Consider the following 27,757-nt stretch of genomic DNA (forward strand, 5'->3'; position numbering starts at 1 on the left):
CAAGGACTTGAGCCTAGATACAATAGAGGTGCCCACCATACTCGAAGACAACAGGGGCGTTGTTTTGTCCGTCAATGGAACAGGAAGCAACCCCAGCAACAGCAAGACGGTGGACATAAAGGAGAAACATGTCCAAGATAGAGTACAAAAAGGAGACATCACAGTGAAGACGGTCGGGACCGAAGATAACATCGCCGACACGTTCACTAAACCATTACTGTACGTGCCTTTCGGGAGACACCACCCATATTTGGGGTTCGACAAGAGGTATGCGATCAGAGTGATCGCGATATCCAAGCCCTAAAAAAGTCATGGCGAGATCAACTGAGACGAATGATGAATAGTGAAGCCCCTAATTACATCATTCCGGGGAGTGTCACGTGGTATCCGCCATGTAGGCATCCCTCACGTGGCAAGAGGAAAAAACTTCCGTACAGGGAAAGTTTTTTCCCTTTCCTTTCTTCCTTAAGGGTTTTTAGAGAATAGTAGTATCCTAAGGATCCGAAGTACCGTACATACTTGAATTGAGAAATCTGATACTGAAAGGTTGGCATAGATTATTCAGTGTGCTTCAGTCTTCAGTGCTTCAGTCTTCAGTGCTTCAGTCTTCAGTGTGCTTAATGTGCTTCAATGTATAATACTCGGGGCTGCTAGCGATGATTGCAGGCACTTGGGGATACGGCGGGCTTTGGGTGAAATCATCGTGAGAGGGTGTGACGACGTTTCGCCACGTGACGTCATGGATGCACTCCGTGAAGTTCCCTCAGTATCCGCGTATTCTGTCAGTTTGGTATGCGCGTTTTGATTGTGGGTTTTGGTATGCGGGTTTTGGTATGCGGGTTTTGGATTGTAGGTGTTTGGATTGTAGGTGTTTGGATTGTAGGTGTTTGGATTGTAGGTGTTTGGATTGTAGGTGTTTGGATTGTAGGTGTTTGGATTGTGGGTGTTATAATTGTGGGTGTTATAATTGTGGGTGTTATAATTGTGGGTATTTTGGGATTCCTTGCATTTAGGATCCCACGAGTTCTGTGATTCTACACGTTTTGGGACTCCACGTATTTTGGACTCCACGGAAATTAGATTCCACGAGTTTTAGATTCCAGGGATTTTGGACTCCACGTATTTAGATTCCACGTTTTTGGACTCCACGTATTTTGGACTCCACGGAAATTAGATTCCACGAGTTTTAGATTCCCCGGATTCTGGACTCCACGTATTTAGATTCCACGTATTTGGATTCCACGTTTTGGGATTCCACGTTTTGGGACTCCGCGTATTTGGGACTCCGCGTATTTGGGACTCCACGTATTTTGGAATCCACGAGTTTTGGACACCACGTATTTGAGACTCGACGTATTTTGGACTCGACGTATTATAGTTTTCACGAGTTTTGGGTACCACATATTTTGGATTCCACGTATTTTGGGTACCACAGATTTTGGATTTCACGTAATTCAGATTCCACGTATTTGGGACTCCACGTATTCAGATTCCACGTATTTGGGACTCCACGTATTTAGATTCAACTTATTTGGGATTCTACGTATTTGGGACTTCATGAGTTTTGAGATTCTAAGTGTGTACAGATTCCACGATTTTTGGGATCCCACGAGTTTCGGGACTTCACGTGTTACAATATTCCATGCGCTTTGGGATTGCTCACGTTTTGGGACTCCACGAGTTCTATGACTGGTATTCCACGATTTCTGGGTTTCCAAGAGTTTGGATTTTACTAGTTTTAAGACTCCATGTGTTTTGAATCTCACGTGTCTTAGGACTCCACGAGTTTCGGGATTTCACGGGTTTTGATATTGCGTGCCTCTTAAGGTTCCACGAGTTTTGGGATTCCGTGCGTTTTGGAATTCCCCGTGTTTTGAGAGTCCATGAGTTTCGGGATTCCACGAGTTTTGGATTCCACGAGTTTTGGATGCCACGAGTTTTGGATTTCCCCGCGTTCTGAGATTCCACGAGTTCTGCAGTTGAATCCACAAGTTCTATACTCCACGAGTTCTACCCACGCGCTTTGGGACTCCACGCGTTTTGAGGTCTCTTGCTTTTTCAAAACGCTGGGACTTGCTTGGATAATTGGTGTTGGGGATTTCGGACTTTACCAGAGTATAGGCCTCGTGGGGCGTGTGTACAGTTCCCAGGCTGCCCACCATATATATTGGGCTGGTGCAACATGCCTGGTTCTGCATTGTTGCGGAAGTTTTGGAGCTACTGGATGCATCAATAATTAACCTGGCCTCTGTTTATGCGGAAGAAAGAGGGGTAAGCGATGACGATGCACGGCCGAGTATAGCTCAGTACATTGCTGCAAATTAGATGAAGAACCTGGGATGCTTTATGTCCATTTGATGTCAAGCTGTATGGGCTGTTTATACAAAGTATGAGGTATGCAGGGGTGTTTGGCTTATGATGGATATGTCATGGATAAGTTCTGTGTAAATCATGGATGTCCTGAATATATCATGGATGTCAAGGATATATCATGGATGTCATGGATATGTCGTGGATGTCATGGATATGTCGTGGATGCCATGGATATGTCGTGGATGCCATGGATATGTCGTGGATGCCATGGATATGTCGTGGGTCGCGTTCATGTACCGCCTATCATGGATGTATCGTGTCATGAGATCAAAGCATATATCATGCGGCATCCTCTTATCCCGTTGGTCAAAACCACCTTGAAGCTTTGCGTTGTGACTGGACCCCCAAGTAGCTCTACCATGTATCACATGGCTAACCCTTTATGCATTGGGTTGGCGGGATCTCATTGTCTAAGCCTCAGTTAAATATGTTTTGCTGATGCTGGCCCTTAAATCAAAAGTCAAGCAGGAAGTTGATCGAGTAAATTGACAAGCTGCAGTCTGTGCTTTAGTATGTATATTGTGGTTCCTGTGTTTTATCATATCAGTCACTTTCTCTTGAGAAGCGTTGTTTGGAACTCGAGGCAGAAAAAGCTTCGAAAAACTCAAATACAGGGTCTGTATGGCTTTTGAGTTCCCTGCTGGTTGCACAAAATATCAACAAAACAGATGCTAGAGATAATATAGTATTACATTAAAAGACCCCGGAAATATCAAAACACTGTATAGCCCTACACTAGAAATATCGAGCCTATACAGATGCTGTTTATTGGATAGCCCACTATACATAACAAAACACTAGACATAACAATGCACTGGACATGAGGAGATGACAGAGGTCATGCAACATTACATTACAAGGCACCAGAAATATTGAAACACCCTTCAACAGTACCCAACATAACCATGCTATAGAGATAATGTATTGGGTAGCAGCCACAATGCGAAACAGGATACTAGGAGTTTCAAACTACCTGCCATCACGATTTACAAGATTTAACAATGTCGTGGGCATAACAAGACTCTGAAAGACAACCAAATTTGCAAAGCACTTGCTATTAAAATAAACTCAATTGAACGCTCAAACCAGCATGGTCCCACCAGTTGAATTGATAGTGCAGATGGTACTGGCTATTCAGATTGTTGCCTGAAACTTCCTCCATTCAGTTCACCACTTACACTTACACCAACCCGTTCGTTGCCTATAAATAGACATGACTACTTGGTCGAACCCCTTGAAATCTTCTATAACCCATGGTGACTTTGGTGGCCGAAATACCGTCACTTCTACATACAAAACATCCAGAAGCCTTCAAGACTCACCACCTGACTTGCACTGGGATATGTTCACTGAACCGAGAATGCAAATTGTGGAGCATTGAATTTGGGTTTATTTTCAAAGTACGTTGTTTCCCAGAACACAAGTTTGAGGCAAGTGGCCCAGTTCAGCCGATTTCATTATCCTTCCTTTCTTCGTTGTTCTGACGGCTAGTTATATCTCATTTCCATTCCAACTAGCCAGCCAAAAATGGCATGGACGTTAGACTCTTGATACGAGGCTGCTTTTCTAAATAAAATTTATTATCACCAAAGCAGCCACAAGAAAATGGCAATATCCGTATCCCAAATGCAACGGCAAGTTACGGATGCACAATGACACGGGGCCCTTCTCAAACTAGAACCTGAGCTAATATACACGAGATCTATACGACTGAACCCATACAGGGTTTAACTAATCCACAGAAGCTGGAAAGGACCTCGTACAAAGGGGCCAGCCAGGACAGACTCAACTATGATTGTGAAGCAATTATCCTCGAATGATCAATACTAATCACTTTCACCGGTGTTTTATTTTTTTTGATTTTTTTCGGTTTTATTTTCATCATTCTTTTTTTGGGTATTTTTTGATTCAATGTTTTCTGTAGAATTTTTTGTAGAAGTTTATTGTGGGGTTTACTGTGTGTTTTTTGCGTGTTTCTGAGTTTCCATTGACAGATGATTCATAAACGAGATGGAGAGAATTATCTCCACTGTCAAGGGACTTCCAGAACCGAAGAAAAATTTACCATGGAAATAACCAGCTTGGGGGAGTATTACATCAAACATCTCGATGAGATTAGCAACTTTGTATACATGGCGATCGCATGCGTCATTATTGCAAACGTTCGGTTCATTAACTTTATGTGTACCAAATCTATTCACATCATAAGGTACACCACGCATATCGCAAGGTTTCCAGAAACGCATCAGACATAAGGGTATTTCCTCCTCAGAGACAGAAAAATCCGAACACAACCGATGACTCAGACTATAACTTCCTCTGCTACTAAACAAAAGCCCATCACAGCGGACCAAATGCCAATTCCAAAGCTACCCAAGCCAAACGCATCTTCGAGAAGACAAAGTGCCTCATGAACCTACAAAGAATACTATCAGGGCATTCGATGACCCCAAATACCTGCCCAGCAAACGTTCCCACTCTAGCTATAGCGACCCTCCTGAGACTCCCTCAAGATTATACCTTTCTCGCAGACACCGTCCATTGAAGTCCGAGATCAAATTTACCTTAGTTGTTTGTTTGAACTCTCCAGCGGGCACATTTATCCTCGAGGTGAATGGGTTTTTGATTGCATTTGCACATTGAAGGGCACTTATAGAATGGATGGTTTTTTTTAAAGCAGAGGTTGCAGTCTTTGATCGGACGCATTCGAAGAGAGTGAGCGGTAGTGTGCCAAATTACTCGAACCATCAATTCAAAAGTGCCAAAACAATCTTGACGAGTCTTGTATGAAACCTTGTTGGTGTTGGCTGACTGTTTGTTTTTTTTTTAAGTAACATCATACTAAATTGGGTCACTGAAGGGATGAAAGACTCCTCCACTAACGAATACTATAAAACAAACCTATAGTAGATTGCAAATTGGATCTGGTGAAAAGGCGCGAGCACCAATTCACGAAAAATCCCAGAGGATGTCTTCTGCCCATGACCAATATCAATCACTCAAAAAAAAATAAACTAAATGTCATGATCCCATATAATATTTTTTCCCGAGGGCTCGTGACCCGCAAGATGTACATTTGTCTTTGCCTCCTGCTTCCTTAGCAAATAAACCCTGTGAAAGACCTTAAAAATCCAATCAAGGTTTCTCAAATTTTCAAAGGTCCCTAAGCAAAAAAAACCCTGCGAAAGACTTTAACACACCAATTAAGGTTTTTGAGATTGTCAAAAGATATTTTTTTGGTAGATTTATCTGATTAAAGGGGCAAAACTATATAAATAATATATATAAAGACCTCTGAACAGCTCACGGCTACGTACCTTCTCCAAGTATAAAGCATTTTTTTTTTTTGGTAGATTCATCTGCTTAAAGGGGCAAAACTATATAACGAATATATATAAAAAACTTTAAACAGCTCCCAGCTACGTACCAAGTGTCTTAGCTCGGCCCGTCCCCTTCCGTTAGTCACGGCCTGGACAGTCCTCATGGCACGTAAAGCAGATAGCATCTCCCCCCCTTTACAAGGTGCTAGAATTGAGGTCAACAAATATTGCACAATAAAAGGTGATGCAACTTTCTGTATTTAGCATCTGACAAAACCACAATAGTTTCAGATTAACAATTATTCACTTTCCCTCAATTCGAAATGTCGGTTGCGGCCATACCATGCAGGAAGCACTGTTTCCCGTCCGATCAACGTTAGTTAAGCTGCATAGGGCCACACTGAGTAGTGTAGTGGGAGACCATATGCGAAATTGTGGTGCTGCAATCTTTTTTGTGTTCTTAAGCCCCTTTGTTTTGTAAAATATCATGAAGTAAGTTTCAGAGGCTATTGCAGAGTCGCGTAAGACTAGATCAACATATCCCTACTCTTTATGAAGAGAAGAAATCATGGTCAACTTACTGTGTCTATGACCTATCTAAACTGCGGTAAAATGTTCCTGAAGGACAGCAGATCTTCAATTGAAATTCAATCCGTCAAACATCTTGTCTCACATGAAGTTCAGATGGCGGTGCACAAAATATGTATCCACTAAAACCCTGAATCGTCGAGTACCAAACACACAAAAGAGATGGCTTAGGGGCTGACGCTCGCAGGAATGCACTTGGTATTCAAGAATGATCATGCAAAGCTCAAAATCACTCAGGCTTTTCGAGTGAAAAAAGGGCTACTCTATTATTATTATTATTATTATTATTATCATTATTATTAGAAAGTGCGTGCGCGTTTTCATGAGCCTTGCGTAGTTGGTCGCTGCAGGCGATCCATCCTATTTGCTCCTTTGAAAACAAAGAAAACAAACGAAAGACCTCGAAAGCGCCCCAACAAACCAGAGGCAGATAAATAGTTAATGAAATGTTTCAGACAGGCAAGCAGGAAATCAAATCACACCATCAAAGAGTAGAAGCAGATAATAATTCCATCAAATCATCAAGTAATCAGGCAATATAATAATTGGACAATCAGGTAATTAAATAACATGTAATCAAATAACAAATAATCAAATGACGAATAATCAAATGATCACACAATCAAGTGATCAAATAATGAATGATCCATTAATCAAATATCAGAACATCAAATGGTCACACAATCATACAATCAAGTAACAAATCACAGAATAACCAGATGATCAAACATCAAAACATCAAAAATCACACAATCACACAATTGAATAGGTTGTAAAAAATCATCAAGTCATCAAATCAAAATCTTCAAATCTTCAAATCTTCAAATCTTCAAATCCTCAAATCTTCACAAGTGATAAAACTCAACTTTTCAGGGCCAATATCCAAACGCTCGGGGTATCACCATACTACAACATACCAATTCAATACAATATAATAATCCAATACAACATAATAATCCAATACAACATAATATTTCAATACAACTATCGAAATCAATAACTTGGATCATATGCATCCCGTCTCGTTTTCCCGCCCCGAGCCCAGAAGAATAAATCACCATCTCTCGCGACATGCCACTCCACAATGTCCCAACTCTTCCACCAAGTGATGCAACATTCCACATGCTCCCAAGGGCGCATGGACCACGTATATGTTTGTGTCCTGCACATAGGCCCGCGCCCGCCCGCCGCGTCGCTTTTTCGACAACGCACCGCGAATTCCTTCCAACCACTCTTCTTTTAACCGCCTCACGAGTCTCATTTTTTTCGACTTTCTCCCCCAAGAAAATCGCCACAAAATGTTGGACAACGTAGAGTTCATCAAAACACCCGCCGCGCCGGCGCCCGCCAAGGCGTCGGCCGAATGCGGCATTTTGACCACGGACTCGCCCACAATTGCCAACGCGCCATTACCCGCCGACGGCCCCGGCAGCAAGCATTTCCTGAATGCAGCCATGGCGGGATTCTTGGTGTTGATTCCCCTTTTCGTCACGCGCAAACTCGGCTTGGGCTTCAAGACCTGGCTCTTTTTTGCCGTGGTGTTGGCGTTGCCCATCATGATGGCGTACTGGACACTCTTGTCGTCATTCTCGCCACGGCTCAACGAGAAGGTCCGGTTGCCCGGCAAGCCCGTGGCGCACTACTTGGAGTTCCACACGCCCGAGTTGAAGGCTAAATACGAGACCAGCAACAACGGCCAGGGCACCAAGATCCCCATGGAGACGTTCCACGAGTTGTACTTCGACAACAAGGTGTCGTTCCGCGGCGACTGCTTGGACGTGTTGGAGTACAGACACGACTGGGCCACGTTCCGCTTCACGTTGTCGCTCTTCCGCTTCTTCTTGTTCGGCATGATCCCCGAGGTCATCATGCACTCCAAGTCGCAGGACGAGGAGCAGGTGCGCGACCACTACGACCGCGGAGACGACTTTTACACGTGGTTCTTGGGCCCCCGCATGATCTACACGTCCGGCTGCATCAGCGACATCTCCAAGGAGGAGTCCTTGGAGCAGTTGCAGGACAACAAGTTGAACGTCGTGGCGCTGAAGATCCAGTTGGCCAAGGGCGACCACGTCTTGGACTTGGGCTGCGGCTGGGGCACCTGGGCCACCTTTTCCTCCTCGCAGTTTGGCGCCAAGGTCACCGGTGTCACCTTGGGCCGGAACCAGACCAAGTGGGGCACCGAGCTCATGAAGAAGTACGGCGTCGAGGACGGCCAGTCCAGAATCGTCTGCTGCGACTACAGAGACACGCCCCGGTCCGAGAAGCCCTCGGGCAAGTACGACAAGATCACCTGTCTCGAGATGGCCGAGCACGTGGGCATCCGCAGATTCGGCGCGTTCTTGGAGCAGGTCTACGAGGCCTTGGAGGACGACGGCGTGTTCTTCTTGCAGTACGCCGGCTTGAGGAAGTCGTGGCAGTACGAGGACTTGATCTGGGGCTTGTTCATGAACAAGTACATCTTCCCCGGTGCGGACGCCTCCACGCCATTGGCGTTTGTCATTTCTGCGTTGGAGAGCGCGGGCTTCGAGATCGTCACCATCGACAACATCGGCGTCTCCTACTCCGCCACCTTGTGGAGATGGTACAGAAACTGGATGGGCAACAAGGACAAGGCCATCAACAAGTACGGCGTCAAGTGGTTCAGAATCTGGGAGTACTTCTTGGCCTCCTCCACAATCACCTCCAGACAGTCGGGCGCCACGTGCTACCAATTTGTCTTGAGAAAGAACATCAACTCGTACCAGAGAATCAACTACGTGCCCACCATGGCTGGCATCACCACGCCCTCCAAGGACGGCATCAAGTGGGCCAAGGAGTAAGCTGGGCAATCGGACACTATATAGCACCGCTTCTAGTTTGAGCTCACCACTCTCAAAACATGCTGCATGCAAAACCATATAGAACAAGAAATGAGGTGTGTTTGGCGTTCGCGCCGGCACAACATCACATTCCTCTTGCAAAGGTGAACAAAGGCCATTCGTGTCGCCGGCCGGCTCCCGTAGTGGGGGCACTTCTTGAGCCTGATCCGATTAACCGTTATATGCACTCCCGGGATCCCCCACAGAATATACCCCCAAGCCCTCATGAGCTCGGCAATTAAGGTTTTGTTGTAGAAAGCTCTAGTCTGACTAATTCGGAGGCCCATTCTAGAATACACATAGCCCCCAGAGCTTTTCAACTTGATGGTCAAATGTTACTCGCCTTAGTATCCCACTTTTCGCAGGCCAAAAAGATCGGATCTCGGACATTGCTCCGGCTTACATATCTGCAGAGCGGACTTCCCCACATTATGGATAGAATCCATCACATGATCAATTCACAACCGTCGAAAATGTGTCAGTCCATCGGCACCGAATATCTATCCCTAGCTTTTTCTCAACTCTTCTCAATTACTTATAAAATAAAAGAACATGAAAAGAAAGACACAAACAGACCGAATCATTCGAGTGTTCATGCATGGTCGCCTGGCCGTGCTTATCTCGCGCGTTTCGGAAAACGCCGCCAGCCCGCACGCCCGCAATAGGCAGTACTCCGGTGGGCCGAGAAATCGGCGCCGGCTGCCGGCGCCTCCTCACGCCTGATAACGCGCGGAGGCCCTCGGGAATAGTACCATCACACCCGTACATCCTCATACTTAAATCCTAATCCCCGGACACCCGCAGCACATTGTCCTGCGCACGACCCTGGTATCCTGACTCGGACCGGAGCATACTTCCGCTGGATGCAAATCTGGGGTAAGGCCGCTGCATCTGCCCCACACATATAAAAGCCCCGGGTCCCCCCCTTGAAATTCCAGAAAAACCATACTTTTCTTGCCCCTTAGTTCCGCTCATCCGAATATAACTCAAGTCGCCAGAAAAAAAGACAAATCAAACCAGAAAACAGATCTGACACGCACTCAGAGACATTCTTCTGCCGCTATTTATTAAACAGATTTATTCTTCCCCACGAATCCAAAATGTCTTCCCCTTTCCCAACCACTGCTCTGAAGACTAAGGGCGTCCAAATCTTGGGCCCCATCCCAGAAAACGCCAAGCATATTTTCACTGCTGAAGCGCTTGCCTTGGTTGCCACTTTGCACAGAAACTTCCAGGCCCGCAGATTGCAATTGCTCGAGAACAGAAAAGAGCAGCAGAAATTGCGTGACGCCGGTGTGTTGCCCGACTTCTTGCCTGAAACCAAGCACATCAGAGAGGACCCCACTTGGACCGGGCCTCCTTTGGCTCGGGGCTTGCAAGACAGAAGAGTCGAGATCACAGGCCCCACTGACAGGAAAATGGTGATCAACGCGTTGAACTCCGGGGTTGCCACTTACATGGCGGACTTCGAGGACTCGTTGACTCCCGCATGGAACAACTTGGTTGATGGCCAGGTCAACTTGTACGACGGAGTGCGCAGAAACTTGACGTACTCCACCGGCGGCAAGGAGTACAAATTGAACTTGGACCCAGGCAGACACATCCCTACATTGATTGTCAGACCCAGAGGCTGGCACTTGGACGAGAAGCACGTCTTGGTTGATGGCGAGCCTGTCTCCGGTGGAATCTTCGACTTTGCCATCTACTTCTTCAACAACGCCAAGGAGACCTTGGCCCAGGGCTTCGGACCATACTTCTACTTGCCCAAGATGGAGCACCACTTGGAGGCCAAGTTGTGGAACGACGTGTTCTGCCATGCGCAGGACTACACCGGGATCCCCAGAGGTACCATCAGAGGCTCTGTTTTGATTGAGACCTTGCCTGCTGCATTCCAGATGGACGAGATCATCTATCAATTGAGACAGCACATTGGTGGCTTGAACTGCGGCAGATGGGACTACATCTTCTCCTACATTAAGTCTTTGAGAAACTCCAAAGAGTTCATCTTGCCTGACAGATCCCAGGTGACCATGACTGCCCCTTTCATGGCCTCGTACGTCAAACTTTTGGTGCACACGTGCCACAAGAGACAGGTTCACGCTTTGGGTGGAATGGCTGCTCAGATTCCTATCAAGAACGATGACGCCAGAAACAAGGCCGCCATGGAAAACGTGGCCAAGGACAAGTTGAGAGAGGTGCTCGCAGGTTGCGACTCGTGCTGGGTCGCCCATCCTGCGTTGGTGCCAATCGTGTTGGAAGTCTTTAACAAGCACATGAAGGGACCAAACCAAATCAACGTGCCTCCCAGAGTCCCTTACAAGCCAATCACTGCTAGAGACTTGTTGAGCCCATATGTTCCAGGTGCCAAGATCACCGAGCAAGGAATCAGAGCCAACTGTATTATCGGCTTGTCGTACATCGAGGCTTGGTTGAGAAACATTGGATGTGTGCCTATCAACTACTTGATGGAGGACGCGGCCACCGCCGAAGTCTCTAGAACTCAGCTCTGGCAGTGGGTCACTCACGGTGCCAAGACTGACGAGGGCAAGCTCATTGATAAGGCTTACGTGGCTAGACTTTTGCAAGAGGAATACGAGAAATTGGTCAAGGCAGGTAGCCCAGGAAACAAGTTCAAGCCAGCTTTGGAGTACTTTAAGCCCGAAGCCTTGGGCGAGAAATACTCTGACTTTGTCACTACTTTGATCTACGATGAGATCGTCACCATCGGCAGACCAGTGGGCGCAGAGAAGTTGTAAGAGAATAGAATCACCATAGAAAAATATATCATCCAAGCACGACTCATTTCATAGTGCCCTGTGTCAGTCCCCTGGACTTGATTGCAAGTACATACTAGCGACATTTTCTTGGTTTTCGCCGGTCAGGCAAAAGGTGAGCTGGACTCTGGGGTATGCGGTCTCAAACTGAGCGCCCAGTCTAATTTTGTCGCCTCAGCTTGGGAGTCGTTTGATAGCGCAAAAGAGATCCAGACAGCATTGTGATTTCCAAAGGCCGTTTGTTTTTTGTTTTCTTTTTTTGTTTTCTTTCTCGTCTCTTCACATAAACCTGAATCCACTCGGGTCTACTGGCCTCATCTTTCAGATTCTTGGGTGCAAAATACCTGACCTACATGTGCGCCTCACGGTACCGAATTCAGATAGGACCCGCCAAAGCCCATGATCTGGAACCTGCCCACAAATCACGTGAGCCCGTCAATCATCCAGCCCAGCCCTTTATAGCCATGGAATAGTGCTCAAACTGGGCGGATCCCTTCAAGCGCCACCAACATCCAGTACATGGCATAGTACAACACCACAAAAATGAAGGTGCCTATTAAATAGCTGGCAAGGGCATATAGCATGAATGCCGGGTTGAGCGCATTGGGTGTGCCCCAATCTGGGAGCTCGGCAATAAAGCGCTCACACGAGGCGCCGAACGATTTGCGTGCCATTTTGGATATCTGATGGGTGGTCTATTAAGTATATGGACAGTTGGGATTCAAGCACCCGATTGACCAGATGAGTCCTGGAGCTGATCTTGACTGAACACGTGGTCGGAGATCTCCAATAGTATTGAAAGATAAACGAAATATAGGATTAGAACTGTGATGACCTCAGAAGCTGTGTTTGGGCCTTGTGGATTCAGATTGGGACAAGTAGAAATATGTATGGGGCAGAGAACACACAACGAAGACACGACTTCACAAGAAGATGTGGTGGAATCAAGCAAGATAGTAGCTGGGGCAATACCACAGGGCTGTTTTTTGAGGAAATCTAGGGTATGGGACAAAGAAAGTACGGGGCAAAGAATTTCTGTTTGGGATGTAGAATGCCGGTGCGAGTGAGAAATCCAAGCGAGGACTGGTTGAAGGCCAGGCGCCATTTGCCATTGGTTCCATATTTGTGTCTAATCTATGAGATTATCTTGGGGAAATAAATTATTTTTCGCTTTCCCCTTGACTTTCTCGAAAGACCTAAAAGAGTGTAAATTAAGGTGTGTTATTGCGCACGCAGATCGCCAATACGAAGCAGGCGTGATGACATAGTCAGGGCATATTTATAGTACATGGGTTAGATTTTTAAGAAGGGGAGTGAGTTATGGCTTTTCTTAGAAGTACCCTGTCTATTTCGGAAACAAAAAGTTGTGTGCTCACCTATACTTCAGAATAAAAATGAGGCGAAGACTGGTCTCTATGATTAGAAGCCTCATGGTATGTATTTTCTGTCACGCCATTGATAGTCGTCATGGCCAATTTAAATGTGGAGCTGCTATGACTACATCACAGAACGGCAAAAACACACGCAAAGAAGAAGAATGATGAGAGCTTCCAGTGATCCAGGATCGACTACACCGCCACAAATGACTGATGAAAGATCTCATACTCGGGTCCCTCCTGACCCTTTTTTTGATACCAACATGGCCAGCTCTACACCTGCAAAATGCATTATTGAAGAGATAGAAGTATCTTGTGATAGCAGATTTCCAAATGCTAGGGATATGAGATCTTGAAGGGCAGAACTCAATCATACGTCGCTAGAGCGACAGGCATAAAGATTGATCCTGTAAAATTCTAGCCTCGGGCTGTATTATATGTGGCCGACAATCGCGAATGGAACTCGTAAAAATGAGCGATGACTGACGAATAATGGAAAAAGAATGAAGTGTCAGACACCACACGACAAGAAGAAGTCACGATCTGTGAAACAAATGGAAAATCTCAGCAAGTATAATCGGCCACTTTTCCCAAAAGAAAACGTATCAATGTCAATGACATGAACATGAGAGACGATCTGAAGGAGCGGTTTCTAGGGCTAGACTCCTTCACAGAGATTCAGACCAGAAGTGGAAATCTGCAATGAATGCGAGACTCTCTGGAAGGTATCAGGCCTTAGTTGACAATAATTTTGATCGAGCTCAGCTGGTCAACACACCTTCAAATCGTGTCTTGGTAATTACTACCTCATTTCCACAAGTAAAATGAGACCGCTATGCAGAAACAATGTTCGTCTTCTTTCTAAAGAAGCGGATTTATGGGTTATGTACCGACATGAAAGCAGATTCTCTTTTAGCTGAAAAATCTTCTTGATGCAACACTAGTCTTTAGGTATTGACAGTAGAAATATTAGCTGTGGCACTTTATGCTGGTGATATTAGTGGTTGTGGTATAGAACAATGCCCCTTTAAATTTAAAAAAAAAGGCTTCTCGGCTCTTTGACCAGAGCTCTTCCGGCTTACAATACGAATTTCTGAGATTTGGGCTCTCTGTGTACTAGAATAGCTTTCATAAAAACCTATTATGTACGTTGGTCCCCGCATGAAGCGAAACGCATGAAAAACCCGACAAATAGATGTTCGTCGAAAGATAATCCTGTAAATCTTCAGCACAGTAGCAGTTTAACCACCGATTTCCAAAAGTCGTATACTCTGAAGTTTAGTAACTGGCGGGCCCTGGCCAATTGCCATTTTCTAAGCTAGCCACTCGGTAGAGACATTTTAAATAGATCATGCAAACCTATGCACACTAGCCGGTAAATTGAACTAACGTTTTATCAGTAGCAAATTTTAGATAAATTCCTAACATTGGAAGATTTTCCGCCTGTTTCCCTTTTTTTGAGTTGATATGTAATGGTTGAGCGAATCAAGCTCACATTAAGCATGATGGCAGCAGACTTAATTTCGACTGCTTAGATAAATGAAAACCATCCTTTTGAGAAGGAGATCAATAAGAACAGTGGGATAGCACGAAGGCCTGAAGTTAAACAATCTTTGTTTTCCAATACATCCAAGTTCATTGATTTTTGTAGGAAATACTGTGACTCTAAACCAACATTTTCAAACTACTCGGAGTTTGGAGTTTTACTTCTTTAGCACATATAATTTCTCTCTGTGTCTCACAGAGGGTCAGTTTCCGTGTGTGAAGTGAAGCCTGATCTTATCGAAACACGCGGTACTAAGCACAATTTCAACATTCGTAGTCACTTAAATATTCGGAAATGTGGCATCAAGCAATTAGCTCCCGATTTTCAAGTTACTCTCTGAATTCTGATGGAGCTGAGAATGAAAGGTGTATCTCTTTCAAAGCGAGTAAAGACTCCACACTTTTCTGGGCTTCTAACTAGCCTTTTGTAAAAGCCCTGCGGTGAGCATGAATCACAGGCTTCGGATGTTTTGATTTAAAAAGGCCATCTGAATATTTACTTAGGTAGTATATTCTATGAAGACAGAGGCGTAGTAAAATACTAGAGTTGTTTGGTAGTTTAGCTTAATAGATACCAATAGTAAGACAAGAAGCACAATCATCCACTAGCTAGACAAAAACAGTGACGGTTACCTTAGGCGGCAATCATGATAGATATAAGAAAATAGTGGGGTGCAAAAATGTGAAAGCTGCGCAGGAGGCTGAAGCCTGCATTCGAATAGGAACAGCGACAGTATATACTTATAACTCCTAAAACATGAACTCACTAGATAGACAATAAGTTGCTATCTATTTTTGAGGGGAGGGATCATCGTTTGGGATATATTGTCAATCGATGTCGTGTCTATTACTTCTGTATTCTGAACACTAGATGCCCTATAATCAAGTGCACCCAGAACTTTCGAGCCGTTACCTTGATTTTATCATTCTTACACAAACCATTAGATGTTCAGGCAAATATATTGACTAAAATGCTGTGAAATCATGTCTACGAAAAGAGTATGAAAACTAAATTGCCACGTTCCCTAGGTTTGCTCTCACAGAGTGCACAGAAAGCCAAACTGTTTATTCTTTTTGCACCAAACCCTGCGATGTATTATGATATCTGCAGCACTGTTGATTTGTAAAAAATGCTAAACAAATCCCGAAGATATCTGTCATTCATGCTTTTGGCTCCAACCCGGTAATAGAATCTTGTAAAGTGGCACTGCACATAGTAGGAAAGGATCTGGTCACGTGATACGGGTCCGCGCGTCGATATAAGCTTTGGCCTCCAGCGCGCGTCTTGTACCACAAACTACTCCCCTACTCTACCCTTCAGTAGGTCGCAAGCCAGGACCCGTTTCTGGAGGAGGTAATTTTTTATAACGTCAGGTGTTTCCTGCAGACAGAACGATTGAAAGTCTAGCCGCATGTCTCTCAGGCGGCGGGCAGTCCACGTGACTTCCGCCGTGTGTATCCTCCCTTAGTTTGCCGCCGTTGTTAATATGCAGGCGTGGACCAAAAGATGCGAGTTTTCGCCGCCCGTTCTTTACGCGCTGTTCAGTGCGATTCTGGAAGACGGGCCCTGACCCAGGCCCCCTGGTCTTTTCCGTTCTCCTGTTTCTGGCATTTATTTTGGCCAAAACGAAAAACAACAAAACCAAGACACCTCCCAACAAGAAAAGTTTGGACCTTCGTGAAAAAAGCATATAATAATGGCCAACGGCAAGAAATCTAAAGTGTTGGCGCTGGCGTTGGCGCTCCTCTTGGTGTTTGTGATCCTCATTCGTGGGCGAGGCGCGTACGACTGGGCTTCCGCGCCTGCGGGCACGGTGCCGGCAGCCAAGAGCTTGCTCGACTCGCAAAACAACGAGGTGGTGGACAACGCCATCAACCAGGAGATCTCACGGGAGAAAATCAAGGAGGAGACCGGTGGAGGAGCAGGCGAAAACACCGACTCTGGGGACGTGGAGCCCTTGGACTATGACCCCTCCAAGGAATTCTTGCAGATCCGCGCGTTGGCGCCGATGACGATCTTCTCTAAAACCTACTGCCCGTATCTGAAGCAGCTCAAGAAGCTTCTTCTGGAGAACTACAGCATCACACCGGCGCCCCAGATCGTCGAGTTGGATAAACACAAACACGGCCGCGAGCTCCAGGAGTATGTGGGGCATGTCTCGGAACGCAACACCGTGCCCAACGTGATCATCGGCACAGAGCTGACGCTCAGCAAGGGCGGTGCGTCCGAGTTCACCAAGCTCCACAAGGAGGGTAAGTTGGTCGAGATGTTGAAATTGTGGGGCGGCAAGGCCATCTCCGTGCTGCGCCTCGAGGTGCCGTCGAACTCGTAGGAAAAACTACACGCGGGAACTCTCCGCCCTCCCTTTGCTTTTGTATGATATCTGAAAATGAACGAACAAGGTGTTCGAATATACTATGAACAATCTTGTAGCAAGAAGCTAGAACGCTGGCTGCAACAAGCTTGCGATGTGGTTTGCCATTCTGCCGAGCTCCCTAGGCTAGCCAGTCTTGTGAGGCAGGACGGAACCCTCAAACGCTCCAGGTCGAAAACTACGCTGCGCTGGGTTTCAGCTTTCCGGCATCCGGTCAACGGATCCTACATTCCCAAACAAGTACTTTGCTATTGTAACATTAAATACACAAATGTAGTCTTTCAATCAAAATTATGTACTTTAGAACTTGGTGAATTGCTTGGACTTGGCAGCAGAGACGGAGACCTTCAACACGTTGAATCTAACGGTCTTGGACAAAGGTCTACATTGACCAACAACGACAACATCACCCTCTTGGATACGGAAGGCTGGGGAGACGTGAGCGGCAACGTTCTTGTGTCTCTTCTCGTATCTGTTGTATTTAGGGACAAAGTGGAGGTAGTCTCTTCTGATGATGATAGTTCTGTGCATTTTGGTGGAAACAACAGTACCGGTCATGATCTTACCTCTGATGGAGATGTCACCGACCCATGGGCACTTCTTGTCAATGTAAGAGCCCTCAATAGCCTCCTTTGGGGTCTTGAAGCCCAAACCAATGTCCTTCACCCATCTCTTGGCCTTCTTGTTGGCCTTGGTCTTAGGGTTGGTGAAGATGTGTGGTTGCTGTGTTAGTTAGTATCTACTGTCTGCCGATGCGTGACGTGGTTGCAAGTGCCCATGCTTAACGGCACCTGTTAGATGTGTTGATCCGTCATATCTCTAGGCTTTATGGTACATGTCTGTGTGCTACTGCAGAGATTTCTTCCGAAACCCGGCAGGTATTATGACATCTCGAATCTCGGGTTTCGGGTGTCACATAACACCCCTGACAACAGAGAAGAGGCGGTAGCGTGGATATGGCATGGTGTGCAACTAGGTTTGTGTGGACGGGAGCGAACATACCTTTTGGAAAGCTCTCTCAGATTGAACGGTCAATTCAGTAGCCATCTTGTCGAGTGTTGCGTCTAGTACCTAACTTGTGAGAATGTAAGATTTTTTCTCTGATAGTGAGTACCTCGCGGGAGAAATTTTCAAGCGTGCGATGCACAGACAGCTCGCCGGTTGTGTGCAGGCATCTAGGGCTCGAGCCCTCTGTGCCTGTTCCGAGCACCGCGCGCCCCACCCACGCCCAACTCAGGCCAGCCCGCGCCGCGCGTGGCATATAATGAGCGGGAATTTGAGGGCTGCTAAGTACCGAATAAGCAGGCAGAATGGCACAGGCGCCTCGCCCACTTTCACATGCAGTGGTCTGCGAGCCGTGGCTGGATGTCAGGGTCACGTGATCCGCAGCGCCCCCTAGTGGTCCCGTGGCTGGACACCTCTATCTGTTTTTGCAGCACCACACCCGTGAGATAGCCGCCGTCGTCAGAACAAAGCCATAAGCGGTTTTTGGTGTTTTTTGTTTCGTTTTAGTGTGTTTTTGCTTTTGTTTTGGTGTGTTTTGCTTTTGTTTTGGTGTGTTTTTGCTTTTGTTTTGGTGTGTGTTTTGACTTGGTTGTGATATGTCTTAGCTTGGTTTTGGTTTTTTCGGCTTGGTTTTGGTATGTTTTGGCTTCGCTTCGGTACGATTTTTGTCCTTGTTTTGGAGCTTTTGGCCATGTCTTGTTCTGTTCTACTCTCTGGATATGTTGCAAGTTTCCCGGGCATATACAAAAAAAGTCAATCGGACACATCGAACACGGAGTTTGCTAGCACGTTAGGACAGCGGCTGGCTGGTTCCATGGGCTCAGTTACATAATGACTCCTTTCAACAGCAAAAAAAAGAAAAAAGGAAGAAGCTCCCCGAAAACGGCTGCATTTTTGCGTTTACTGCTCACAAAAAAAGAGGTATCCGTGTGGTTTCACGACACGTTCCCCAGTGCTTCTCAAAGCGCCCTTGGGGGATGTCCGCTGTGGTTGCAAAAGAAGACCTGGTTCCATCCTGCACAGTGTGCCCTCCCCCATACCGCGCCCTATCGCAATCAGCCCCGGCCGTGATGGCCGTCTCTGTTTTGCGCGGCTTCTCCAAATCAACCCCAGTTATCAAGCACTCGATTTGGTGGGATCTTGCTACACATGGCCGACGAGAAAAACATCGTAAAGCTCCACATCCCGCGGCTCCGCGTCCCATCGCATACGCTCAATGAAGCGTCTTATAACAGCATGCCCAATGTCAGCCAGAGAACCGTGTCGTCATCGACATCGCTATTGAGCACGCCCAGCAACAACATTCGCAGGGTGCAGCAGCAGATGAACGCCCAGGCCAGGCCGTCGATGGCTAGGCTTTCGCGTGCCAAGGCACCCGACGTGTGTTTCGCGGGCGTGTCGTCCACGGCCACGGCTTCCAAAAAGCTCTTGAACCTACAGCAACTGCGGAGAGCCCAGACCAACCCGCGCCCGTTTGTGTTACGCAAGCCTGCCACGATGGCGAAATACGACTACTCTGCGTTTGTCGACTGCCACACCAACTCCGAGACTGGCGACGTCAACATCCCTCCTCTAGTGAAGGACTCACAGGTGCGCGCATGGAAATCTGCCGAGAAGATCAGTGCGGAGATCATTTTCGAAAACGGCTCATCCTCCTCGTCGCCAAACGACACAACAGATGTTCTCGACGAGGGTGACGGAAACAGCTTGAATGAGGACGCCCGTGCCAGCGTGGAAGGCTGTGACACGGATGAGGCGCCAAGCGCGTCGGTCCTCTTGGAATCTATCCCCCAATACACCAAAGGCGAGCTCAAAGTCATACTTAAGAACTACCGCAAGCTCCAGAACTGTGCGTCGCCGCCAAGCTACTACGAATTGGAAGATACGGAGAAAAAAGAATTGTGGCTATACCGCCAGCATCAAAGTGTTACGCAGGAGCGGGCCTTCACTGCAAACCATACTTTGCTAGGTAAGCGCAAAGTTCAGGTCTTCCACAAAAAAGAATTTCTTCACAAGCTCTTCGGATACTCCAACAACATCAATCAAGAATGCACTACTAATAATACGTCGTATTCCGCATCTGACAATGCATTCAATGCCCAAAAGGCGTTTCACGAGGACAAAGAGGAGATATTGGGGCTTTTGGCTGAGGACAAGGCTTTTGAAGAGGAATTGAAAACGGCGAAGGAGCATTTGCTGGCCTTGGTTTCGAAGCCGGGCAACGGGCCGGACGCTCAGAACAAAGTCTTTGATCAGCCCATGGACACTCTGGACTTACTCGACTTGACAAATTCTTGGCTAACATCTTCTTACGAGAAACAATCTGGTCATTGTGACAGTGAAGAAGCGTCTGAATGCGAGCCTGACCAGCATCCGGAGGTGATTGCGTACACCATGGGCCTCTTGAAGCGGCGGGTGAGAGACGCTTTCGATGATCATGTTGACATGCCTGCTTACTAAGATATGGATTGATAGAAGCGTCCGTTATAGAAAACCAAAGTTGGCATGCCTGTCTACTGATGGAAGCGCTCACAAAATTTTGGGGCAGATAGGCTCCTGTGATGTTGATCGAAAGTCCACAACTAGTGAAAGCTGAACGGTACGAGACTTCTAGAATGGACATGTTTTTGCCGCTCGATTTAGTCAACTTGACGTCCCGCGATCCCCATTTGAAGCCCGTATCATGGAAAGACCAAAGCCCATCACATTACTGCATGTGCCCCAATCTAGTCAATTTGTCTGCATCGAATGACGATAAGGTACTATAAATCCAAGCTGCGCCTGGCGAGTACGTGCAGGCTTTGGGAGATCCTAGGGACATTATCCTGCCACATTCGAGCATTGTCTATTATCGTTGAAATAACAAAGACCCATATCTCTGAAAAATAGAAGTGATGTGTTTGAGAAGGACGTGGAACAAATAATAAGGCTTTTTTCAATGAAAAGTGGACTTAATGATCAGTCAGATGGAATCAAGCAGAACGGACTCAAAACTCAGCCACGTATAGTGGTCCTTCAAAGAGCTTTGGTCACCTGCAGGCACAAACCCTATAATAAGTCAGCAGCGCGAATAATAAGCACTAGAGCTCTACACTGTGTGCAGTATCTATATTGTGCGATATTGCCTTGCCCAACGGGGGGCAAAGATACCCCACCAATGTTTGCGCCTTCCAAGCAATTACTTAAAGAGCCGATAATCCGACTCAAATCCATCATCAGACATTTAACAATGGCCCCAGTTCAAGAGCAAATTGCAAAACACTACGACTACCTCGTGATTGGCGGAGGCTCCGGAGGAGTCGCCTCCGCCCGTCGTGCTGCGCTGTATGGTGCCAAGGTTCTTCTTGTGGAGAGCAAATTCAACAAGCTTGGAGGCACGTGTGTCAATGTCGGATGTGTTCCAAAGAAAGTCATGTGGTATGCTGCAGACCTTGCTCACAAAAAAGAGCACTTGAAAGCGTACGGACTCTCCGATGACGGACACCATATCAAGCATGGTGACTTCAAGTGGGGACTGTTGAAGGAGAAGAGAGATGCGTACGTCAGCAGATTGAACGGCATCTACGAGAGGAACTTGAAAAAAGAGGGTGTCGAGTACATCTTCGGACGTGGAGCGTTCGCCAACGAAAATGGAGACGTGGAGGTCACTCTCAGTGCGGACCAAGAAGTACCTTTCTTGTCAAAATCTTTCCAAAAGAACGACAAGCTCATTTTCTCTGCAGACAAGGTTCTCATTGCGACCGGTGGATACGCTGTTGTTCCCCCATCTATCGAGGGCGCCGAGTTGGGTATCACCTCCGACGGATTTTTTGCGTTGAAGGAACAGCCTAAGTCTGTGGCCATTGTTGGTGTTGGTTACATTGGCGTTGAGCTTGCTGGAGTGTTCCAAAGTCTTGGAACCGACGTCAGTTTGGTTGCCCGTGGTGACACTGTTTTGAGAGCGTTTGATGACATCATTCAGACCACTGTCACCGACCACTACGTCAACAAATTGGGTGTCAAGATCATCAAAAACTCCGGAAGTGTTGTCAGGGTCGAGAAGAGCGGTGACAAGAAGAAGGTTTACTTGGGCAATGGCGACGTGTTGGAGGTGGATGAGTTGCTTTGGACTGTCGGCAGAAAGGCGTTGCTCGACATTGGCTTGGAAAAGGTTGGCGTCGAGACGAACGAGAAGTCAGGCCACATTGTTGCCGATCAGTTCCAGCAGACTGCCAACAGCAAGGTCTACTCTTTGGGGGATGTGGTTGGAAACCATGAATTGACGCCTGTGGCCATTGCCGCTGGACGTAAATTGGCCAACAGATTGTTCTCCGGCCAGGAGATTTTCGCCAAGGACCACTTGGACTACACCAACATCCCATCGGTTGTGTTTTCGCACCCAGAGGCTGGCTCGATCGGTATTACCAGCAAGCAAGCCATCGAGAAGTACGGCGAAGACAACATCAAGATTTACAACAGCAAGTTCACCGGTATGTACTACGCCATGTTGGACTCGGATGAGGAGAAGGCTCCAACTGCTTACAGAGTCATTTGCGCAGGGCCAGAGGAGAAGGTCGTGGGCATGCACATCGTGGGAGACTCTTCGGCAGAAATCTTGCAAGGATTTGGCGTTGCTGTGAAGATGGGCGCTACTAAAAAGGACTTTGACAACTGCGTTGCCATCCACCCAACCTCTGCTGAGGAGCTTGTGACGATGAGATAAGGGGACAAATTGGTGCTCGTTGCGGATTAGCTATATATCTGGCTATGTATTTCCCACTGATAGACTCGAATCGATCAACGTGACTCTATCAAAAACAACAGGGCCCCGAAGCCCCGTTTCTCGCTTCTCCCTCCCTTCTTCGTTTGGGCGATTGCAGTTAATCAAAATCTTTGTCTTTTGGGTGGAGGCCCTCTCACCGGAGGCCGGGGCTTATCTCCGGGGCTCATTAGAAACATCGGGGCATTTCTCAATATATCTGGCACGCTCACAAAACGGATCATGGAGCCCCGCACAAAGACTTGGTTCATATAGGAGGTTTCACCCGTGAGGCCCTTGGTCCTCGTGACGTCTGTCAACGAAAGGTTCATGTTATCTTCGTTTTCGACAAGCTTGCCTCGATACGTGTCGCCCGTGGTGAGCTCAAGCGAGATCACGTGACCCTGTGCTTCATTTAGTAGGCGGACGGGGATACCGGCGGACATCGAGAAATAAGGAGCAGATTCGAAACAAGCTGTTCTGGTGATAGTGATGTGCCCTTGGTGATGGCTGGTGATGTCTTGGTGATGTGTGGTGTACGGGTGTGGTGTTTGGCGGTTGGGGCACATGCGTGGAAAAATTGGCCTTGAAATAGTGGCCTCATAATCCGTGCAATAGGAAAGAACCACTTGGGAGTGAGTCTGGCTCTTTTTTTTGACTTGGCCTTTTTGTTTTTGTTTGGATTTGTTTTTGACAATCGTTACCATTTGAGGCCCATCCAAGTGCGCGAGTTATTGGGTGCGACTAGAATTTTGCAGTCGTATTTCGGAAATCTCCAATTTTGAAAACGTACAGAGCCTCTGTTTTCGGCTGGGTGTCCAAGTAAAATCTCATGAGATGTTTGCAATTTTGCGGGTAGCCTCGACCACCCCCAAACCGCCGCCAGCGTCAAGCATATAAACCCTTATAATACTGGCCCGAGCTGAATAGCAGACTGGAGATCAAAAGCAGTTGTTAAATCCACTTGATTGAGCTGTTTTTCGAAGCTAGGCTTATCACGATAGTATAGCAGATATGGAATTCATGGAGCAATCTTCACAACAAGTGTACTGTAGCTACGAGCTTTGCGATTACCAGGATTATTGGCAAGACATCTCGAGCCATACCTATATTACATGATCTTAATTCGCCTTGTTGTTTTCTGATACAGGCTCTATGATTTAAATCTTCAGAAATGCTTCTTGTAGTTCGAGACTGTATTCCCGGGGCGTGATTGCAATGTCAAGAACCGTAAAATATATGCTAGCGACTTCGTGGGGTGCATTTGGGCAACAAAACATACTGGCGCAGTAGCCTTCACAGGTGATGTAAGTTTTTTGCGGCGTGTCTAAATATTTCCAAGTGTGCCGTTTTGTGTTCTCAAAGAACCATATAAACAGAATTTGGATGCTTTTCGAAAGGACTCGAACATTAGCTCGAATGGCAATGTCACGTTGTAAGCACAAATCCTTTGTCCACGACTGAGACTACAACTGGATATTTAGTGGGCGAGACCATTTTAGCACCGAATAGCTAAAAGAAAGCCTGTATTGGGTGGTCTGAAGACGACGCCCGCATTTATTTTGCAAGGGATTCATATGTATGTATGTATTTTAAACCAGGCGACGTAGATTGATAGTGGTATTATATGAATGGATGAAAATAAAAGGCATATGGAAGATTTGAGTGATTGTACAAGGGCTGGTCCCCGCCCCAGCGCAAAATTTTCTGTCAAGGGTGTCATTTCTGTCAAGGGCTTGACTTGTGCCAAATGTATTAAAGCTGTTTTTTAGTAAAAAGGTATTACTTCATTCAAAGCTATTATTTATGTTTACCCACAGGTGCTATTGAATGAGGTCTCTCGAAGGTTGTGACTTTGCTATGATGGAAAAAGGTATTCCAAAAGAATTCTGGTCGGCTAGTGGCCCCAGACTGTTTGTGTTTCTAAGATATTCTTGATTCTGTCACGTTGCCCACCACTGTAAATCTGGTCATTTCCAGTTTTTTCGCCCCAACTCACCGTTAGGTATGCACAACACGTCGTTGGGCTCCCCATCTCTGATCTATAGTTTCCGCAAGCAGTATCTCTTTTAGGTATGGGCGTCTATGGTTTTGTCGCAGATTTGCCAAGACAAGCCGGTCTGGGCATTCGTGAGAATTGGGATCGGCAGCTCCATGGAATGTGCTTATTGGCTGTGGAGACGAAAGTTTATAGGGCTAGTAGTTTATGGGTGATGCTGGCCATAAAGCTTCTTGCTTTTTGATGCTTCCGAGAGTGCCGCCAAACTACACTTTTAATTACGCCGTGAACATTTCCTCGATTCGAGCCAAATGGCTGGCGGGGCTGTGAAACGGCAATACGAGAGTCTGGCCACTTGGGCCCGCTAGCGGGCCGAAAGTTCTGCTTCTGCTGCTGGTCTTTTTCTTTTATCTTTATTCTATCATATTCTCATTTTATTATTTCCTCCCTTTCTTGTATCTATTATACTCACATTCACTATATCCCTTATACTCCCATTTAAATACCATTATATTGTCATTTTAACCATTGTACTCTTATTTTTAACTATCATACTCTCATTTTAGAACTATAATACTCTCATTTTATAACAATTAAACTCTTGTTTATTATATCCATTATATCTCCATTTCATTATTTCTACTATACTCTCATTTATTGTATCCATTATATCTCCGTTTTACTATATCCTCACATCAGTCTCCTCCCACCCACTTGTCCTGCTGTCCCTACATCGGCAAATATTTGATCTTCATTTTCTTCTATCTTCCATTAAACTCAATCATCATTCTCTTTTATCATTCTGTCATGTTTGATCATCATTCTGTTATACACTTTCTCCTATATTACTCTATCATCATGATATTCGATGCTTTGGTTTATATCCCCCTATTCTTCACCTTCCAGTCTTCGATCTTTATTTGCTTGATCTTTATCTTCTTCCTTTTTTAAATCTATCATCATTTTCTCATTGGTTGTCCTTATTCTCTTATACTCCATTTTCGTTTATCCCCAATATTTTCAATTACATCGCCATCTTCCTCTATCCTCTCACTCTTATACTCATTCTCTTCTATCATGATTTTTTGTTTTTTTCAATCATCATTTTTTAGCATGATTTTCTGCTTTTCCCATTTTCATATATCCTCGTTGTTTTATATGTCACTTTCCTCTACCCTTATTCTCTTATACCCCATTCATATCAACTACATCGCCACCTTCCCCTGTCCTCACTCTCATATCCCCATTCTCATCATTCAATATATCGCCCCTTCCTCTGTCCTCCTCCAACTATATCTCCATGTCCCCGCTTCAGCTTCCTCCAGCTCCTCGGTTTATATCGACACCTCCCATCGCCATCCAATCATAACCTTCTCTTTATCCACCCGTCGCTGCATCCTTATATTCATATCCTGACCCTCCACTTCCCAGTCTGCTCTTGTATGCCATGCGGCCTGGCGGTGCGGGCCGAGATCGGCACTGGCCGCAATCGGGAGCCCCGAGCCCATCCATCCCGGCCTTATTTAGAAACCTGCTGGCCGCTAGCTTTTCCTTCAAGAAGGGTTCGGAAACGTCGAAAAAATAGGAAGTAAAAGAAACGAAATAACATTCATCACTTATCAATACTATAATAAACATTAATGGCATGCATACCTTGTGATTTTCCCCGAAGTGAAGGCGACGAAACGCTGGAGAAAAGTTTGGGAGTAATCACACGAACATAAACGGTCAGGGTAAAAGGATCACACCGTCTTTCATATATTCAATCAGGGCCCCTATGTCTCCTTTCATGATAAGGAAGCTCGTGAATCACGACTGGAATGCAATTTGGGTTTGGGAAGCTGCTATTGCGATCAGAAGCCAGCCCACCTCTACAATGAGCGTAAGATTGCGCACTTCTGGAGGCAAAATCGGCTTTCAAGCTCTAATGCACGCAAGGGAGATGCTAGCTCCTTTGAATACTTCCTTTGAGGATTTAATAGACCTTAATTAGTTTGTTCAAGTCGTTCGCAGGGTGTATTTGCTTACATCCAGGAGGCAAAGACAACAGTACGTCTTGCCGTTTTGTCAAATGAGCTATGGCCACGGGCCCTCAGAAAGACATAACCTATGGGCTGATGACATTTGGTTAGTTTTATTCAAGTGGCTGGCATTGGTTATGGGCCGAATCTTTCTGAGGTCATATTTCTTTGGGAGATTTCATGAAATCGTGCTCGCGCCATGTCACTGAGCCGATGTTGCGGTCTATTTATTTTTTTCTTTCTAGTTTCTCGTTATGGAGGGGGTCTTGTATAACTCCAGTAACACCCTTCGAAATAATGATATTTTCAGAAAAAAAAATAAAGAGGGGCCCAAATAATTTACTATAGCAGGCTTATAAGTGATATATGCTAATACCTTTTTCAAATTGAAGATACACTGTCGAATGAGAACTCAATGACGAGGTAATAGGTAATAGGTAATTAGGGATTAGGTAATCATAAGGAAGTCAATATCGAAGTGAATCAATGATCGGTGCGGCTGACATGGCATTTGCTCGCTCAATCAAGCTAAGCTGCATTAGTATGTGTTGCAGCATCTTTCTTAGGAGAGAATGGGCTGGCACAGGATGAACTCTTGAGTATAAGCAGTTAATACTCTTAAGTATAAGCAGTTCATACTCTTCAGTATAAGCAGTTCATACTCTCAAGTATAAGCAGTTCATACTCTTAAGTATAAGCAGTTCATACTCTTCAGTATAAGCAGTTCATACTCTTAAGTATAAGCAGTTCATACTCTTCGAGTATAAGCAGTTCATACTCTT

At 45.9% G+C, this 27,757-nt stretch overlaps 9 protein-coding genes across 9 annotated transcripts; 7 read left to right on the forward strand and 2 right to left on the reverse strand.

Annotated features, from left to right (window-relative positions):
• Positions 1-519: 519 nt before the first annotated feature.
• METBIDRAFT_29373 (uncharacterized protein) lies at positions 520-1,157 on the forward strand. Its single transcript, XM_018855390.1, has one exon. It carries the CDS (start codon positions 793-795, stop codon positions 1,030-1,032), a length of 240 nt encoding a protein of 79 aa, XP_018713274.1. The 5' UTR covers positions 520-792; the 3' UTR covers positions 1,033-1,157.
• Positions 1,158-7,735: 6,578 nt separating this feature from the next.
• Positions 7,736-9,103, forward strand: MTS1 (Mts1p; the record flags this gene model as incomplete). The annotated part of the gene is made up of 1 exon (XM_018856568.1): positions 7,736-9,103. The coding sequence occupies one exon, from the start codon at positions 7,736-7,738 to the stop codon at positions 9,101-9,103; it is 1,368 nt and encodes a 455-aa protein (XP_018713275.1).
• Positions 9,104-9,859: 756 nt separating this feature from the next.
• On the forward strand, positions 9,860-12,268 carry MLS1 (malate synthase). Its single transcript, XM_018859347.1, has one exon. It carries the CDS (start codon positions 10,243-10,245, stop codon positions 11,896-11,898), a length of 1,656 nt encoding a protein of 551 aa, XP_018713276.1. The 5' UTR covers positions 9,860-10,242; the 3' UTR covers positions 11,899-12,268.
• A 4,266-nt stretch (positions 12,269-16,534) lies between these two features.
• METBIDRAFT_85189 (glutathione-disulfide reductase) lies at positions 16,535-17,183 on the forward strand (the record flags this gene model as incomplete). The annotated part of the gene is made up of 1 exon (XM_018859244.1): positions 16,535-17,183. The coding sequence occupies one exon, from the start codon at positions 16,535-16,537 to the stop codon at positions 17,168-17,170; it is 636 nt and encodes a 211-aa protein (XP_018713277.1). The 3' UTR covers positions 17,171-17,183.
• Positions 17,184-17,313: 130 nt separating this feature from the next.
• Positions 17,314-18,265, reverse strand: METBIDRAFT_29377 (40S ribosomal protein uS17). Its single transcript, XM_018855391.1, has 2 exons — positions 18,215-18,265; positions 17,314-17,935 (listed from the first exon to the last, which is right to left on the reverse strand). The coding sequence occupies exons 1-2, from the start codon at positions 18,257-18,259 to the stop codon at positions 17,513-17,515; spliced, it is 468 nt and encodes a 155-aa protein (XP_018713278.1). The 5' UTR covers positions 18,260-18,265; the 3' UTR covers positions 17,314-17,512.
• A 1,101-nt stretch (positions 18,266-19,366) lies between these two features.
• METBIDRAFT_36718 (uncharacterized protein) lies at positions 19,367-20,677 on the forward strand (the record flags this gene model as incomplete). The annotated part of the gene is made up of 1 exon (XM_018856771.1): positions 19,367-20,677. One exon carries the CDS (start codon positions 19,367-19,369, stop codon positions 20,675-20,677), a length of 1,311 nt encoding a protein of 436 aa, XP_018713279.1.
• A 697-nt stretch (positions 20,678-21,374) lies between these two features.
• Positions 21,375-22,919, forward strand: GLR1 (glutathione-disulfide reductase; the record flags this gene model as incomplete). Its single annotated transcript, XM_018856983.1, has 1 exon — positions 21,375-22,919. One exon carries the CDS (start codon positions 21,375-21,377, stop codon positions 22,917-22,919), a length of 1,545 nt encoding a protein of 514 aa, XP_018713280.1.
• A 185-nt stretch (positions 22,920-23,104) lies between these two features.
• On the reverse strand, positions 23,105-23,395 carry SMD3 (mRNA splicing protein; the record flags this gene model as incomplete). Its single annotated transcript, XM_018855279.1, has 1 exon — positions 23,105-23,395. A coding segment is annotated over one exon (291 nt), but the record flags the coding sequence as incomplete, so codon positions are not given.
• Positions 23,396-25,900: 2,505 nt separating this feature from the next.
• On the forward strand, positions 25,901-26,551 carry METBIDRAFT_92825 (uncharacterized protein). Its single transcript, XM_018859349.1, has one exon. The coding sequence runs from the start codon at positions 26,032-26,034 to the stop codon at positions 26,368-26,370; it is 339 nt and encodes a 112-aa protein (XP_018713282.1). The 5' UTR covers positions 25,901-26,031; the 3' UTR covers positions 26,371-26,551.
• Positions 26,552-27,757: the final 1,206 nt, after the last annotated feature.

This window comes from Metschnikowia bicuspidata (genome assembly GCF_001664035.1).
Source record: "Metschnikowia bicuspidata var. bicuspidata NRRL YB-4993 chromosome Unknown METBIscaffold_1, whole genome shotgun sequence".
Lineage (NCBI taxonomy): Eukaryota > Fungi > Ascomycota > Pichiomycetes > Serinales > Metschnikowiaceae > Metschnikowia > Metschnikowia bicuspidata.

What these genes read in the sequence shown, in the direction of transcription:
- METBIDRAFT_29377 (XM_018855391.1), bottom strand. Translation starts at nt 18,259, where the DNA reads ATGGCTACTGAATTGACCGTTCAATCTGAGAGAGCTTTCCAAAAG. An exon ending in CTGAGAGAGCTTTCCAAAAG is followed by an intron (nt 17,936 to 18,214) that starts GTATGTTCGCTC and finishes TAACTAACACAG; the next exon opens with CAACCACACATCTTCACCAA.
- METBIDRAFT_29373 (XM_018855390.1), top strand. Translation starts at nt 793, where the DNA reads ATGCGCGTTTTGATTGTGGGTTTTGGTATGCGGGTTTTGGTATGCGGG.
- METBIDRAFT_92825 (XM_018859349.1), top strand. Translation starts at nt 26,032, where the DNA reads ATGATTTTTTGTTTTTTTCAATCATCATTTTTTAGCATGATTTTCTGC.
- MLS1 (XM_018859347.1), top strand. Translation starts at nt 10,243, where the DNA reads ATGTCTTCCCCTTTCCCAACCACTGCTCTGAAGACTAAGGGCGTCCAA.